This window comes from Anabrus simplex, chromosome 6 (assembly GCF_040414725.1).
Source record: "Anabrus simplex isolate iqAnaSimp1 chromosome 6, ASM4041472v1, whole genome shotgun sequence".
Lineage (NCBI taxonomy): Eukaryota > Metazoa > Arthropoda > Insecta > Orthoptera > Tettigoniidae > Anabrus > Anabrus simplex.
The window spans coordinates 285,502,233-285,520,109 of NC_090270.1; the positions used below are offsets into that span (position 1 = coordinate 285,502,233).

A 17,877-nucleotide genomic window follows, 5' to 3' on the forward strand; every position below is an offset into this window, starting at 1 on the left:
GGTTATCTGCAATTGTAGTGTTCCGTTTAATTTCTTTTGCCAGAGCTTACCCATTTTTTCCTTCAATTGTCAAATTTTTCTTAAAATGACTTGCCGCATTATGAGACAGTTCCCATTTCTTTGATTTCGTAAATTAGATATTCAACGCCTCTCGATGTAATCGTAAAGTGTAAATTTCCCCTTGGGACTGTCTCATTTACCCCATTTCATCTTAGTGTATTCCCATTTAGGACGGGCACCCTTTCTCAGAAGTGTTTTTGAGGGATTTGCCTCCTAAAAGTGCCCTGCACTAGGATAAATATTTTAAAAGTTGTTCTCCCTTTCTTAGATGTACATACTTATGACTGTATTATGTTACTTTCCTTTTCTTTCGTCAGTATTATGTGATTTAAATGTTTCGCCATGAACAGTGGAACGTTGTGAGATGTTCAGACCTAAAGGATAAATAACATAAATTCTACCCTCGGGATAAATTGTAATTATTTTTTTAGTAACCATTTTCAATTTTTAAAGGTGTTTTATTGATTATTTGTGCTTTAATTTGAATATAAATTATTAAGTAAACTTATGAATTTAAAATCATCTTTGATTTCGCTCCTTCAGCATTACCAATACCTTTCACCGTCTGAATATGGTTCCCAACCACTTCCCAACTATTCTGCTTTATCCGTCATGTGGGTTAACCTGTTTGTTATTGTTTTCTGTGCCTAAAGTGCGTATGGTTTTAATTTCTTGCATGTTATTATCATGTCTCTTTGCGTTAATTTGTGTTGGTATGTAACTATGTGGTTGCACAATGGTAGCAGATATTATTATTATTATTATTATTATTATTATTATTATTATTATTATTATTATTATTAATTGTAGCCGTCTATACCCCGGAGGTTACAATTTATAACCCAGATATCCCAGCATTGTACGGGAGGATGAGAAATCAGGTTTGGGTATCATGATTAAAGCATCCAGCCACACCTCTCGTTCGAATCATCTGTTCTTAGAGAGAATGGAGATGGAAACTGGAATCCATGCAGTTCCTTTTACTGACATTCCGGTGAAGGCACGCAATGGGTCACCCATGGACTTCTGTGCATTTGGGCTCCTAAAAAGGGCCTTAGGATATACACGTCCATTCATTATTAATGCCTCTGAAAAGCCTGTCAGGAGGAGTGAGATAAGATATATATGCTAGCTCTGCAAAAAAGTCTGCTGTAACGGAAATTACATTGTCGGGCTATAGGTAGAAATGCTGGCTTTCCAATTGAGCATGATCGTTGGTGGACACATAGCTTTTCATAAGCTAATTACCCTTCAAACATCATCCCCAGAGATCCCAAATGACCTTCTGTATGCAACTGATTCTAAAAGCCATTAAATAAAAGGAACGTAACTGATGTATTTGTGATGATTTAAAAGTTATTGGACTTCTCCTAGGATTACAGAGTGCATTCACAAAATCCTGTTGCTTCCTGCACCTGTGGGACAGTCGAGCTATTGAAGAACACTACTTAGTTAAAGAGTGCCCCAAAAGAGAAGAATTTGAGCCAGAGAAGCAGAATATAAAACACAAGCCATTGGTGAACCTTTTAAATGTGTATCTTCATCTTTTACATATAATGGGGCTGACGAAAAACTTTGTGAAGGGAATTGACAAAACAGGGGAAGTTTTCAAATACCTGAAAAGAGTGTTTCCTAGTTTAAGTGAAGCTAAGATGAAAGAAGGAATGTTCATTGGACCACAGATAAGAAAATTACTTAAAATTTCAAATTTGATGCTTAGCTGAATGCAATTGAACTGTTGCATGGTTATCATTTTAAGAAGTGGTGAATGGGTTTCTAGGAAAGAAGAATGTAGAAAAATAATGATATGCTTATCAATGATCTTTTTAACAATAGAAACTTAGGATGTCATAAGAATTCATTTTCTACTTTCACATGTAGACTTCTTTCCTCAAGTTACGGAGTCACAATGCTCTTGTGGTAGCGATGGGATAGGAAAGGGCCTTAGTTAAGGTTCACCCTTAGCATTTGCCTGGTGTGGAAATGGTAAACCACGGAAAACCATCTTCAGGAGTGCCAACAGAAGGGTTCGAACCTATTATCTACCAAAATGCAAGTTGACAGCTTAGCTGCAAGTACCTCGGTGTTAGTAAAAGGAAATATCTCCACTGGGGTAATCACATTAACAGGATTGTAAATAAAGGTTACAGATCTCTTCATATGGTTATAAGATTATTTGGGGGCTGTAGTAAGGATGTTTTTTACATTCGATCCGTTCATCGCCATAAGACCTATCTGTGTCGGTGCGACGTAAAGCAACTAGCAAAAAAAAATTTGCATTCGATCCAAGGCTTGTTTGATTGTTGAAAGCGATGTTAATTTGCTACCACTGACTTGCTAGGCCTATCATGGGTCTTTGCGTTAATATTTTGTTATGCACTAGCTGGTTGGTGCCTGACATGTTTTTCCTTATGTCAGTAAGGTTTATTGTTTACCTGCCAATACTCAGGAGGCTAATTGCAGTGGTTACCCACTGGGCGATGGGGTCGCCACATCCCTACACCAATCAGAAGGGGTAAATATGGGGGGAAAAGACAGGCAAAAATTAAATGCTGGAAACTAAAAGATAGAGAAATTCAAGAGATATACAGGGAGAAGATTAAAACTCAACTTCCTAAAGATGAGAGGAAGGATATTGAAGGATAATGGAAAAGGTTCAAACAGGTAGCAAATATTATGATTATCAACATCAACATCAACAAAAGTCAGACACAAAGAAACTCCATGGTGGAATGAGAGAATTGCAGATGCAGTCAAGAAGAAGAATAATGTGTGGAAAAAATGGTTCAGAAACAGAACGAAATATAATAGAGACAAATGGAAACAACAAAACAGAGCAGCAAGGAAATTGCCTAGAAAAGATGTTCTGGAAAAATTTACAAAAGAGATAGAAGAGAATTATAAGAATGCTAAAATAATATTATACCACATATTAGGTAACAGAAGGAAGCAAAAAGAAAATACATTAAAAGTTATCAACAAAGAAGGAAAATCTGTGCAGGAAGAAAAAAGTTTTGATAGTATGGAAAGAACACTTCCAAAATCTATATGAAGGACAAAGTGAAACAAATGAACCTAAGGAAATAGATGAAGATAAAATAAACATCACCATTACAGTGGAAGCGATGAATAAATGATGAGATGCAATAGGAAGAGAAGATCTACAAATGTTGGATGTAGAAAAATCTGTATTACAAATGAAAAATGGCAAAGCTCCTGGAATAGATGACATCACAGTGGAAATGGTTAAAGCTGCAGGACCTATTGGAATGCAGTATCTGTATAGAATAATGAACATAGCATGGACTAATGGAGAGATTCCTGATGATTGGACAACGGCATTTATTGTACCTATTTAAAAAAAAGGTAATAAGGTACTTTTTGAGGACTACAGCAGAATAGCAATACTGTGTCATTGCATGAAGATTTATGAAAAGATAATCTTACAAAAATCAAGAACAAGATAGATTCACAATTAAGAGAAGAACCACAAGGATTTAGACTTGGAAAATCAACTATTGATGCCATATTTACAGCTAGACAAGTGGTAGAAAAGAAATGGGATTTTGGAAAAGACATCACTGTTGCATACAAAAGGCTTATGACACAGTTAGAAGAGAAGAGATATGGCAAGGCTGAATAGAATGGAATTGTCAAGAGAAATGCAATTGAGAGGTAGAAACATGCATGACAAATGTCTGAACTGTGTTATAATAGACGGCAAAAAATCAGAATGGTTTAGGACAGAGGAGTTTGACAAAGAAGTGTACTTTCACCAGTGCTCTTTAATATAGCAATGGACAACATTATGAGGAAAGTTTGGCAAGGTCAACAGCAAATGATATGAAAGTCATAGCATATGCAGATGATGTAATGATATTGGAAGAAAATGAACAAAAATCGGAAGAACAACTAAATACCTGGCAGAAGGCAATTGAAGAAACAGGCATGGAAGTTTAACAAAAAGTGAGGTAATGAAAATCAGTAGAGAAAACAAAAAATGAAGGATGTTAGGTGCAATGGAAAACTTCTTTAAGAAGTAGATGCTTTTAAATACCTAGGAAGTAAGCTAACTGGGAAAGGAAACATCAAGGAAGAAATTTTGGAGAGAATAGGAAATTGCTAAAAATGTTATTACTGTGTATCAGACATAATTAGAAATTGGAAAGTACCTACCAAAGCAAAAATCATGATATATAAATCATATTATTGCCAATATTGATCTATGGATCAGAATGTTGGGCAAAAAAAGATCTGAGTAGATTACAAGTGACAGAGATGCACTTTCTGTGAGGGATCTTGGGTAAAACAAGGAGAGACAAGATAAGAAATGAAACAATGCGAAACACACTACAGATTAACCCTCTAAAAGAAACTATGGAGAGAAATAGGCTGAAATGGTTCAGCCAAGTCAAAAGAATGGGACAAGAAAGATTACCAAGAAGAGCTCTAGAAGAAGACCAATTGGAAGACCTCGAACAAGATGGAGGGAAGATGATGTAAATCGGATAGGACTACAGTGGCAGACAGTGATGAACGATAGAATATGGGGAAAAAGAAGATTGGAAGAGGCTCTGTGAATGACCTGCATAAGCAGAAATGTATCAGGAAGAAGAAGAAGAAGAAAGAATGTGAAGGAGAGGGCATGTAAGTATAAATCACTCATTAAGACCCAAATTATAGTGTGGCTCCAGTGTATGGGACTCTCACCAGGATTACTTGACTTCAGAACTGAAGAGATCCAAGGGAATGCATCACAATTAATTTGTTCTGGGTGATTTTCAACAAAGCAGTGTTACAAAAATGTTGCAAACTTTGGGCTGGAAAAACTTAGGAGTAAGAAGAGGAGCTGCTCAACTAAGCAGTATGTTTCAAGTTATAAGAATCATTGTGTAATCCGTATTGAAAGTAATTTATATAAAATAGTATACAATTTATTTTTCTATTTAACAAAGGCCTAACTGGCCCAACCCAAGCAAAGTCGATGATATAATTATCACAGTCGCAGAGATTGAGTTGAACATAGACAAATTCCTTTAGAAAGACAAAACGATGTCAGATATGAAGTAAGAAAGAAACTACCCACCCTCGTTAAAGAAAGTATAGGAGATATTATAAGTAGAATTTTGTAAACAATATAAATTTATTAAAGATGATCTGTTTGTTTAATAGAAAAAAAATTGTTAGCATAAATTATATATTATTGTGTTCTAGAAAAAAAATTTCTTCTCTCGTTAATTTAAAATTTAGTGCTTGACAATAATGTATTTTAGTGTACCATTTGCCACCGAGGTAGACACCTCATTTGCAAATAAAGAGACTTTGATATTTGATTTTGAAATAGCTAATAACAGTAATTCCACCCTTTTGAAACAGTCTCAAGATTTAAGAACCAAAGTAAACAATAACAATGTCATAGTAACAAAAGCCGATAAAGGCAATAATACAGTCCTAATAAATAAACAAGATTATATTAAAAAACAGAAGAGTTCTTTTCCGATAAAACTTACTCTACGATCGCCAAAGACCCCATCATGAAAACGCAACGCAATCTTAAAACACATCTTAAAAAGTCACCATTGTTATTTAATGAACAAGAATATCAGGAACTCATTAATACGAATCCTAAATTACCTACCGCCAGATCTCTGCCAAAGGTACTTATAAAAGATGTCCTTATTCGTCCCATCATCAACAGCAGAAATAGTCCGACTTATAAAAACTCACAATTCCTTCATAAATTTCTTAAAAAATACTTTAACCCGCGAATGGTCACTATATGAGATTTTCTCTCACATTATTTTTTATTGTGATATTACTTCACAGTGATGAAAGGGAGGTGACTGTTCCCTTTTCTAGCTGAGTTTATAACTGTCGTGAGTAGAGCGATTCACATTTGAAGGGTAAGCACCACCTCCCCTAGTCAGAAGAAAGGTTCCTGTGTGTCCGTGCGTGCTGCGTGAGAGTTTCTCTCATCGCGCGACTAATGACGTTGGTGTTATTTTGAAATGGAGCAGGAAAGTTACTCCTGTTGTACGCGTTAGTATCTGTATTATGAGCACTTCTTGTTTTTGAAAATGTTATTGTGTTCAGAAACCTTGCTTTGTATGTAAATATTACTAGATATAATGCATGTATGAGATTTTATTATTTACAAGTTCAGGACGGAAATGATTTTTATGTACATTGCATATGTTATTTTAAATAGTAATTTGTGTCTTTAATAAACAGCTAATCATTTCATTTCTATGTAAAATATATAAGGTAGAACTTGCGTTTCATTTCAGTAGTAAATTTCAGCCTTACTGTGAAAAATGTCATATTTATTTTAATGTTGAGAGAAAGTCTCACGCGCGACCACTCACGTTACATTTCAGCTAGTGACCACTCGCAGGTTAAATTCCACAATGAACACCCCATAAAAAACTCAATCGACCTCTGCGAAACTTTAAGTAAATTTAATTTGCAACCTTATTACATAACAGTTTCTTTCAACATCACTAATATGTATTCAAACATTCCAGTCAATGAAACTATAGAAAAACAATCTTTCTAATCACATTACCTTAAGTTCAATAGAAATTCATAAAATTACTAAGTTTTGTCCTGAACTATTTAATCTTTAATAACAAGTTATACAAACAAGATCTCGGGGATACTCGCCGACATTTACATGGACAACCTTGAACATGACAGAATAGTAAAAATCATTAACGGACTGTGTCTTTGGCTTCGCTACGTTGATGACACACTGCCAATAATCGATAATAGATGTAACAATAGTGATAATATCCTAACTTATTTAAATTGTGTTAAGTTCACTAAAGAAGATGAAAACAATAGTTCAATTAACATTTTAGATGTCACAGTCACAAAAATCTCAGACAAATTTGATTTCCAAATCTATAGAAAGTCTTCCTTTACCCCAATAACCATACAACATAGTTCTTTATACCCACAATCACATAAACAGGCCTCATTTTATAAGCTTAGTTTATAGAGCATTACAAATTCCTCTTTCGACTGTTAATCTAAAGAAAGAATTAAACCTGATGAAAGAAATTGCCAGCCTCAAAGGATACAATCCCTTAATCATTAATAAAATAATCAAAGGGTGAAATTGAAATTAGCCACAAACCTTTCTCCAATAGAAACCAGCAAACCAAAATACGCAACCTTGACTTACACTACTGGTAATCCAATTATACATCAAGTTACCAATCCCTTAAAAAGGCATGAAATCAAATTTGCTTTCTAGACTCAAAACTCAAATCAAAATTTGTTTTTTAATCATAATACAGTTAATTCAATCAACAATAAATATTCTGGTTTGGCATCTATAGACATATGTGCTGAATGCAATTTTTCTTGCATGGGGCAAACTGGGAGAAGTTTTCTTAACTAGATATGCTGAGCATTACAATGCTCAAAAACATAAATTCTCAGCAATGAGCAATCATATGAAAGATTCAGGACACAGTTTCACCACAATTGAGTACGATCTTCAAATTTTAAAAAGAATTGATAAAGGTAGACTCATGACCGAGTTTGAAAACCTTTACATTTTTTGGACCAGAAATACAATACAAATCAAGACTAAAATGATCCAATAGATAGTACAAGCCCCCTTCCTTCCTTCCCCTGTTCCATAAGTTAAATCTTCAGGATAATAAATTCTTTAAAGCTTTTAAGACAAAAACAACCGCCACTAGGCTGACAAACTCATCTTGCCCCTCTTCTCCACCAGATGCAAGCAACTCCTCTCCACGCGCAATCCTCAAGCCCATAGCCACGCCTTCTCAAGTTCACTTCCCTCCACTAAGACTACACACCTACAATACGAGAAGCAGAACGTCGGCAACCACCAATACTCTAAAATCCCTTCACACAACAAGATGACATCCCAGCGGAGCTAAAAGTAAGTGTGAACAACCGCAAGGCACACCAACAACATAGGAATAGAGTACAACATAAGAAGATGGCCCAATGACATCATAACAAATTCATCAATTTGTCACTAATTTTAAAGTTCAATAATAGCTTTTAACTAGAACTAAGACAAAAAGTAACTTCTATTTCTACAAGTTGCAAGCTAAAACACTGGAACTTATATTAATTCCATCAAAATAAGAACAAACACATGAAGTAGTATATGATTAAATATTACGCCAAAAAACTTTATTGCGTTGGAATGTATTTCCTCATTAAACTTAAGTCTTTTAAAATATTTTAATTTGAAGCATTACTCATCATTGTCATTTTGTACCATTTAGTTTAAGTAAATCATAGCTTACAATTGACTATAGCTTTGGCCATCTATATGTTAATTCTTCTTGTATCTAATCTAGTTCCTTACACAATGCCTACATATTAAATTCTTAAATGTTCCTAACACCGGGCGAGTTGGCCGTGCGCGTAGAGGCGCACGGCTGTGAGCTTGCATCCGGGAGATAGTAGGTTCGAATCCCACTATCGACAGCCTTGAAAATGGTTTTCCGTGGTTTCCCATTTTCACACCAAGCAAATGCTGGGGCTGTACCTTAATTAAGGCCACGGCCGCTTTCTTCCAACTCCTAGGCCTTTCCTATCCCATTGTCGCCATAAGACCTATCTGTGTCGGTGCGACGTAAAGCCCCTAGCAAAAAAAAAAAAAAAAAATGTTCCTAACAATTCTTTTAACAGTTATAGGTTAAATTTTAAACAGGTACCTGGTTCAGTTTTGAGCTGATGATATGCCCTTTCAAGGGGGTAAAACATATACCATTTCATATTTTAATGAGGATTAAACCTTGATTTTATGATTCATTGTATTGAATAGGTGGAAGAAAAATAAATTTATACTATTTTATATAAGCAGTACATCACAAGCAATCAACTTCATGATCTGTATCGATGTCTAAAGTATTCGATAAATTAAAATTAAAAATTGATTCCACCTTATCGATAAAATAAATATTCATTTTCATACAGACATCATCAGCTACAAGTGTCCTGGCTTATATAAAAACAATAAAAATATACTATACAAAGCTTTTCTGAAATTGTCTAAACACATGCATAAAAACTTAAAAACTATTGGTTATTACGGTAATGAGCTAAAGAGTGGGGCGGAGGGGGAAAGGGGTTGGTTGTCGGAGAATTAATCATGTTAGTATCTACTGTCTTTAAATGTTTTTTATAAAAACTGTGACAGTTTGTAATAATGTTCATCAAACGATCTAAGGGAATGCAGCATGATTAATTTGTTCTGGGTGATTTCTGACAAAGTAGTGTTATAAACATGTTGCATAAATTTTAGTATTATGATCATTTTTTCTGCATTCAAACTTTCAGCAGAATATCCTAACACCAATCTGCTCTCATTAAACTAAGTTATTACTGAATAATCTACCACACTTACCAATGTGATCCTGTGTTGTTCTGGGACAACCAATAGCCATTTCATAGTAATACCATTGTCATAATTATTTGGATGATAAAGGCTGTTAAAGCTTCCAGACAAACCAGTATATATGTAAGTTCTTGAGTCACTAGCTCTGCATGTCTTCTGGTCAGAATTCAAGGCAAATCCATTCGGACATGAGCAGACAATAGCACCTCTAGAATTTTCAGATTTACCTTGACATTTCTCGTCCTGTACTTCAGACTGAGTTTCTACATCATTAGAAAGTGACAGAAACAAAAAAGTGAAAAACTGAGTTATATATAGAAAGATAGGAACACATTATACAATAAGCACAACAGGTCAGCAGGTCAGTATAAGTAATGGGAATAACCCAAATTGCTTTATGATAAAATTTTACCAAGATGAAACTTCCTCAATACTAAATACCTTTAGGGATTTATGAAATGTCTGTTATCCAGAAAACTAAAATGGATTTGGGAACACATTTTCCATATGAACCACTGAAGCTGTAGTCCGGAAAAAACAATGTTTCATCAAAAATGTTTAATAGAAGACCTAATACTGTAATACAAAACAATTAGTGTACAGTACATTCATAGAGTGTATAATAATACAGTATGGTAAAACAGCTCCTAGATTGAAATGTGAAGACATGACAGTCATTTACCTCTTTACTTTAAAGAAATTTGGGATGACAGTTTGTGTTCTGAAAGCACCTTGAAGTGAATTTCTAGTTCTGAAATAATTTTTAAGTTCTTTTGCATATCTGCTATGGATGAAGTAATTTTTCACTTCTTTCCCTTTTCTTTAAATTTGTGTTATGTCGCACCGACATAGATAGGTCTTATGATGACGATGGGATATAAAAGGCTTAGGAGTAGGAAGGAAGCGGCATGGCCTTAATTAAGGTTTGCCTGGTGTGAGAATGGGAAATCAAGGAAAACTATCTTCAGGGCTGTCGACAGTGGGGTTCAAACCCACTATCTCCCGGATGCAAGCTCACAGCTGTGCACCCCTAACCACATGGCCAACTTGCTCAGTTCACCTTTTTTTAATGGCATCTTTACATGAAACCACTTTATGAACGTCTGTTGCCTCAACTGCTGCATTCTAATCCTCATCCAAGTTTGATGGAGTATACATTGAATGAGGCATTCAGTATTCATGGATGGATACTTTGTGTACACAGCATCATCAATGGACTTAAAGTCTGCTGCACCACGACTAAATTGTTTTAAAAGTTTGTCAAGTTCAGATTAAGCATTTTCATTTTATACAGGATCTCTGATACAAACCCAGACCGTCCAGCGGCGTTTTTTGCTCTCCGAGACTTACGCAGCAGTACAAGAGGCGTGCGCACATAGTTCTTGACCTTGCAAGGAGTGTGCATGTGTTTGACCCAGCAGTCGCCAGTCTGAATATCAGCTGTTAACATCGTGAGATAGTTATTTTTGTATATAAAAGTTATTTTAAGTAGGAGTCGGCTCACCGGGTACGCGATGCATTTGTTCAGCAACTTTCCTGGTGAAGTGCTGCCTACACAAGCACAGATTTATATAATTGTAAATAAAGTTGAAACTTCTGGCTCAATGCTCATTAAAAAACATGCAAGCACACGAAAAGTTTTAACATTGTTTAAAACCTACTGATCCAGCCATGAGAGTGAGATATTGTGAGTTGTATCTTGCATCACTGATTGATCATTTATTCGACCCACATTTTGTGTTCTTTTCGGATAAGGACTGGTTTCATCTTAGTGGTCGTGTGAAGAGTAATAACTCTCGCTATTGGTGTGCAGAAAATTCTAATGGTGTCTATGAAGTCCCTCATTATGATAGGAAGATTGGTGTTTGGTAGGCTGTTAGTGCATGATGAGTAATTGGGCCCATTTTTTCAAGATGACAGTAAATGCAGTATGTGATTTTTACTTGTGGGGTCAACTGAAAGAAAAAGTGTATCTAACAAATCCTCACACATTGGATGAATGGAAAGAAAACATTACAAATGAAATCAGAAATATTACAGTGGCAGAACTCACTTGCATCAGCCAGAATGTGGTAACTAGATACAATGCCTGTTTAACCCAGGAAGGGCGACATTTCCAGTATCTTTTATAAGGTAGGATTTCATATAAGATTGTATACACACTTAAAGCGAGGTGGCCAAGCGCAACGTAAGTTCGGCTGAGGTAGTTGCCGTAGCACAGTGTACAAACACCGTGCGCTTGGTCTGGGTTTATATCAAGACCCTGTACATTTATCACTTCAGGAACCATGTCCGTGTCTGTTATTCAGAAAAATTTGTATTTTTTGCTGCATCCGCATCTGTTCTTGAGAGTGTCTGCTATTCGAGGCAATTTTTCCATATCTTTTTGCCAGAGGATTAAAAAATATCCATTGTCTAGAAGAGTCTGCTATTGGTGTGCAGAAAATTCTAATGGTGTCTATGAAGTCCCTCATTATGATAGAAAGTGTCCAATAGGAGAAGTTTCACTGTACCAAGGGCTAACTTTCAAGACAGGAACAATATTTTAATGTTATAAATGAGATGGAGAAAATGAACAATCATGTAGCTGATACTGTGAACTGGATAACAATCCAGAAATGAAAGACACACCAGCTCAATTGTAATGGGAACATCAACTAATACTGGCTGTACATTGGTTGTGGTAAGTTCCACTGCTACTGCTACTGCATTGTGATATGAACTAATTTCAGGCAATTATTTTCACCTAACATTGGCCTAGATTTGGTCAACCTACTATTAATAATGTTCCTTTGTCTTGAACAAACAAAATCAAATATCTCAGACTAACTATGGAAAGAAATATGTCCTGGAGATACAATATAGAACAAGCTTTACAGCATGCTATGGCACGGATGAAAACTTTGAGACCTCTGCTGGGAAATAAATATATCTATACAAGCATTAAGAAAAGTATTTTCCTAGCATGTATCAGGCCCATCCTGCTGTAGGCTGTGAGGCCTGGGGCTATGTTGCTAATACTCCACTTTCTAAATTACAAGTTTTTCAAAACAAGACACTTAGAATGATGTCCAAAGCACCAATACTGAAATCTAATAGGAAGCTATTTATTTGCTTTACGTCGCACCGACACAGATAGGTCTTATCGCGATGATGGGATAGGAAAGGCCTAGGAAGTGGAAGGAAGTGGCCATGGCCTTAAATAGGGTACAGCCCCAGCATTTGCCTGGTGTGAAAATGGGAAACCACAGAAAATCATCTTCAGGGCTGCCGACAGTGGGGCTTGAACACACTATATCCCGATTACTGCATACTGGCCGCACTTAAGCGACTACAGCTATCGAGCTCGATAATCTAATAGGAAGATACGAACCAAACTTTGTATTCCGACTGTAAGACCTCAGATTAACAAAATAGCTAAAATGACCAAAGCCATTCAACTGACCCTGGCATCTTACTCTTAACGTTCTTGGTGCCAGGTGGTAGTGCGAGCACTTGCCCTTTAAATTGCCAGAGCCAATCTGGTCGGCCTTTAACAATCCAGTCGGAAGTTGCCAGAGCCTATTACATTGGCTGGCTTAAAATTCTGTGATATACATAATTTTGAGGCAACCTGTAGTGACGTGCATACTTTTGTTACAACCTGTAGTAAAGGGGCTAGACGTTATTGTGTGCCTGGCCTTGCTTTAGCAGTTCTAAGAGGGTGTTATACCTTTCACAAGAGTCGTTTCCTGTGTTTACAAATACCACTAACCGGTCAGTAAGTGATTGCTCCTTGCAGTGAGTGGATTTGTGACAGGAAAATGGCATGTTGTTCACGTGATATTTTTTCAGCAGTTATTAATGACAATAAATTAATGCAGTATTTGGAACAGTGCGAAGTTAACGCGGATGATTTATCAGATAGCGATAGTGAATTTAGTTCAGAGAGTAGCGACGAAATTATACCGGATACGTCCGCGGAATCACTGCAGCTAAAGAAGAGACGTTTAATTGTGTCTAACAGCACTACTCTGAATATAGTGGTAGATGAAACTAGTGATAACGAATATGATAATGTCTCTGGAGAACATTTTGTGGAAATTTGTCCCAATGAACCCGACAACAATCCTCAACCTCCTATCTCCTTCAAGGAACTTCTTGGACCTATACATGCCCTACCGTATGATTCTCCGCCCATATCATACTTCAATTTACTTTTCACTTACTCTTTGCTAAACCTTATAGTCCACTGTCATTACCTAAATGCCGGTCTCCGCGGGCCAAGTGTAGCGTGCCTGCCTCTCACCCGGAGGTCATGGGTTTGATTCCCACCCAGGTCAAGAATTTTCGCCTGGTCCTGAGGGTTGGTTTGAGGTTCACTCAATCTAAGTGACCTTAAGTGATTGCAATTTAGGAGATATCTGAGGGTGAGAGGGCGACCCCGGTCTGGAAAACCAAGAATAATTACTGAGAGGATCCGTCTCACTGACCATGATTCACCTCGTAAACTGCAGGTACCGAACTGAGCAGCGGTCGCTTAGTAGGTCAAAGCAAATCACGGCTTTAGTGCCATACATTTCTTAATTTTGTAAATTCTGTTGTACTGTAAAATTATTTTTCTAATATATACTACAACCAAAAATGAGAAACTATTTTTTTCTTAAAAAAAAAACTAATATCAACTACTTATTTTTACTTATTTAATAATTCAGAATTATTTTAATACTGTGCTGTCTGCATGTAGAAAATTTATTGTCAGTATTTGCCAAACATCGATACATACACGCGAATTTTATCGGTGAGTAAAATTGTCTTGTTTTACTAGTGACATATGTTTGAATTTTTATTTTTTACGTTTATCTTTTTCTCGTTCAAATTAGTTATTCTATAGAATTTTATTTAGAAATACATTATACATAATTATTTATATTCTTTTGTATCATAAATTATTTTTTAAAAGTAGATATTGAGAGAGAAATTGCGAAAATATTTTTCTCTTCCTAAAAATAAACGTTATCGACAACTATAAATCAACAATGAAACTTCTTTGACTCTTTATACCACTCCAAACCAGCTTCTTATTCTACGTAGTCGATATGTAGAAAATTTCATGCCGGTATTTGCTATACACCGGTAGGTATACGCGAATTTTAAAATACATGTATTTCCATTGAAAACGGCCTGGCACTTTGCAGCAGTAGAGTGGAGGCGGAGCTCTGGCCTCTTCCAGCTGATGGGGAGTGGCTGACCAGATCGGCTCTTGGCTCCAAGAGGGTTAAAACGGGTCATGAGAACCAAGAAGCTGAACATACGTTTCAAACATCATGTCTCTTGGCTCACTTACGACCTGTTTTACCAAGAAATAAAAATTGTTTCGGCCTTTTCCAAATTTAAAATCAGTCTCTCACTAAATTAAACTCAAAATTAAACCCCTGAAAGGGGGCATTTGTTAGGAAGGGAAATTTCTCCCCACACACCTAACATAAAAATTAAAAGCTGTTGTGAAGAAATTAATACAAAATTTGCAGAAAATAACTTAAAAATATTCCCATGCATAACACAATGTCTTGACTTGACTAGACCATATCAGGAATGATGCTGTGCGGAAGAAATTCAAGATTGCCCCAATCACAGAGAAAATACATGAATCATGTCTGCGATGGTATGGGCATGTACTCTGACTCAAAAATTAAATCCCAATGCCTCAGTGAAGAGGGGGTTTCTTCACTGATGGGAGGTGAATACCGCCACTCAGCTGGATCATTTTTCCCCCATCAGTGCAAAACCAGAGATTTTTCCAACTCATTAGCATTTATCGGAAACAGTTGAGTAAAGGGGCCTAGTTTTCATCCTGGGACTCTCAGGTATTGCCCTCAACAAAAAAGAAACGAAAGACGCCAACTCACTGTTGTTGTTGTTGTTGACAGTGGAAAACAACAAACAATTCCATGATAACCTAATATTGCAAGAAATTATATCGAAACAAGATATTTCACAACAAAAGAAGAATAAAAAGGAAGTACATTAAAAGAAGAAACAACAAAAAATACTAGAATTAAAAATGGCATCACGTTGGTTTGAAATAACCAATACAACCCGCGGACCAACAGGGGGCCCAATTCCTGGGGGCTTTAGAATACTCGGACACCCTCTCTCCAGGGGTCATAAATATGGAGGGCCCTTGTTCTGGGTTAAGGGTGAAGACCTCAACGGCATCTACGGCACGGAAGATGGACTTTGATACGGTGGAGATGGCGGAAGAGGCAACCCATCCTTCTGGAGGTGTACAGATGGAACCTACTGCCTTGTAGGATGAGAAAGGCATCCTCAAAGGCTAAGAGAGTAAACCCTGAAAGAAAATCCTCTTATGCATTAGGCCTAGCAAGTCAGGAGGAGAGTATTGAGTACAGTCGCTTTCAATAAGAAAAAGAGCCTTGGAAGGAAGATTATAGACCGGACTGACACGTCCTCTCAGACAGTTGTAAAGTATGATGACCATAAGGCTGATGATATACAATGTTCTGAAAGGAAACCCAAAATAAATAAGAGATTCAAATACCAAATTGGAACTATGAACTTTCTATCATTAACTGGAAAGGTAGAAGAACTCTTAGACATGATGGATAGGAGAAAAATATCAATATTGGGATTAAGTGAGACCAAATGGAAAGAGACTGGAAGTAAGACACTTCATGGAGGATACAAATTATACTGGAGTGGACAAGAGAAGGTAGCGAAAAATGGTGTTGGATTCTTAATTAACGAAGGGACTGATGCTAGAGCTGAAGTTATCTGCAAAAGTGATAGAATCATTAAAATGCTCATGAAACTGGAGAACACTAAGTACACCGTCATACAAGTGTATGCCCCACAGACAGGCTGCAGTGAGGAAGACAAAGAGAAATTTTGGCAAGACCAGAAAGATACAGTTAATGAGAAATATGTTATTATTGGAGATCTAAACGCGCAAGTTGGGTAGACAGACTAGGGTATGAGAACATCATTGGACCACATGGATTTGAACAAAGGAACCCAGAAAGAGAACAACTATTAGATCTGTGCAGAAGAAATGATCTTATAATCAAAAATACATTCTTCAAAAAAAGAGACAGTCATAGAGTAACAAGGTACAGTTGGGATGGCCATTATAGAACAATGATTGACTACGTAATCACGAATAATGATGGTGGTAGATACATCACAGAGGTCATCCCTAGTGAAAGCATGGACAGTGACCACAGATTGCTGGTAGTAGACTTCAAACATAAGACTAATGAAGCACAGAAAATTATTATGAAAAAGCCAAGGGTTAAAACTTGGAAGTTGCAAGAAGTCCAAATAAAGGAAGAATACAAACTAAGGATTCAACAAAGTCTGCCAAAAGGTGAAGTAACCAACATTAATGAAGAGTGGAAAGCTTTCAAAGACACCTTTGTGGGAGAAGCCAAAAACCTATGTGGAGTTACAAGTTCCATCAAGAGAAAAAAGGAGGCACCTTGGTGGAATGATAGAGTGAAAACAGTGGTGATAGAAAGAAAAAAAATAAAGAAGGCACCGGACAAGGAAAAGCAAAAACAGGGACAAGAACGCAATGAAGAAAAAATACAAAGACTCCAAGGAGCATACAGGAACAAGAAACTTGCTGTAAAGAACATTGTAAGGGAAGAAAAAGAGAAGAAATGGAATGAGTTTGCAGACAAACTGGAAGAGGACAGTAGAGGAAATATGAAATTGCTATACAGAGTAGTGAAAAACAAGCGAAGGGATCAAGAGACCATAAAAGCAATAGAATGTGATGATGGAACTCTGCACAAGAAGAGGGAGAAATTAAACATGAACTCAAGATCTATTTCAAAAAGTTGCTGAATGGAGATACAGCAAACATAACAATGGATAGAAGAGAGCCAAGTCGAGGAACCACAACTGAACCACCAATTACATGGCTTGAGGTTGAAAATATGTTCAAGAGCATGAAGAAAGGAAAGGCAGTGGGCATAGATGAACTAAGTGCAGATATGCTGAAAGTGGTGGGAATTAAAGGAATCCAATGGCTCTACAGACTGCTCAAGAAGATATGGGAGGAAAATACTATTCCTGAGGACTGGAAGATGGGCATCATTATACCTCTGTTCAAGAAAGGAAACCAACAAAAATGTACTAATTATCGTGGTGTTACACTACTATCTCATGTCCTGAAAATATTGGAAAAAATAATAGAGCCCAAAATTAGAGATATTGTTGTACCAATTTTGGAACAAGAGCAGTATGGTTTCAGACCAGGAAGGTCAACTACAGACCTTATATTTGCAATTAGGCTGCTAATGGAAAAATACTGGGAGAAGAACAAGCCTTTATTTTTAATATTTTTGGACATTGAGAAAGCCTACGACAGTGTACCAAGGGAAAGAATTTGGCATGAAAGAACTTCAAGTGCGAGACAGCCT

General features: G+C 36.5%; 1 protein-coding gene across 2 annotated transcripts in view; it reads right to left on the reverse strand.

Moving 5' to 3' along the window:
- LOC136876466 (uncharacterized) overlaps positions 1-17,877 on the reverse strand; it is a 468,653-nt gene that overhangs the window by 256,028 nt on the left and 194,748 nt on the right. For both annotated transcript variants that reach the window (XR_011018471.1, XM_068228445.1), the window contains exon 8: positions 9,461-9,714. Coding sequence is in view for 1 of the 2 variants with exons in the window: in XM_068228445.1 (XP_068084546.1) it covers positions 9,461-9,714 (254 nt within the window). In the remaining variant the exon portion in view is untranslated. The remainder of the gene's footprint in view (positions 1-9,460; positions 9,715-17,877) is intronic.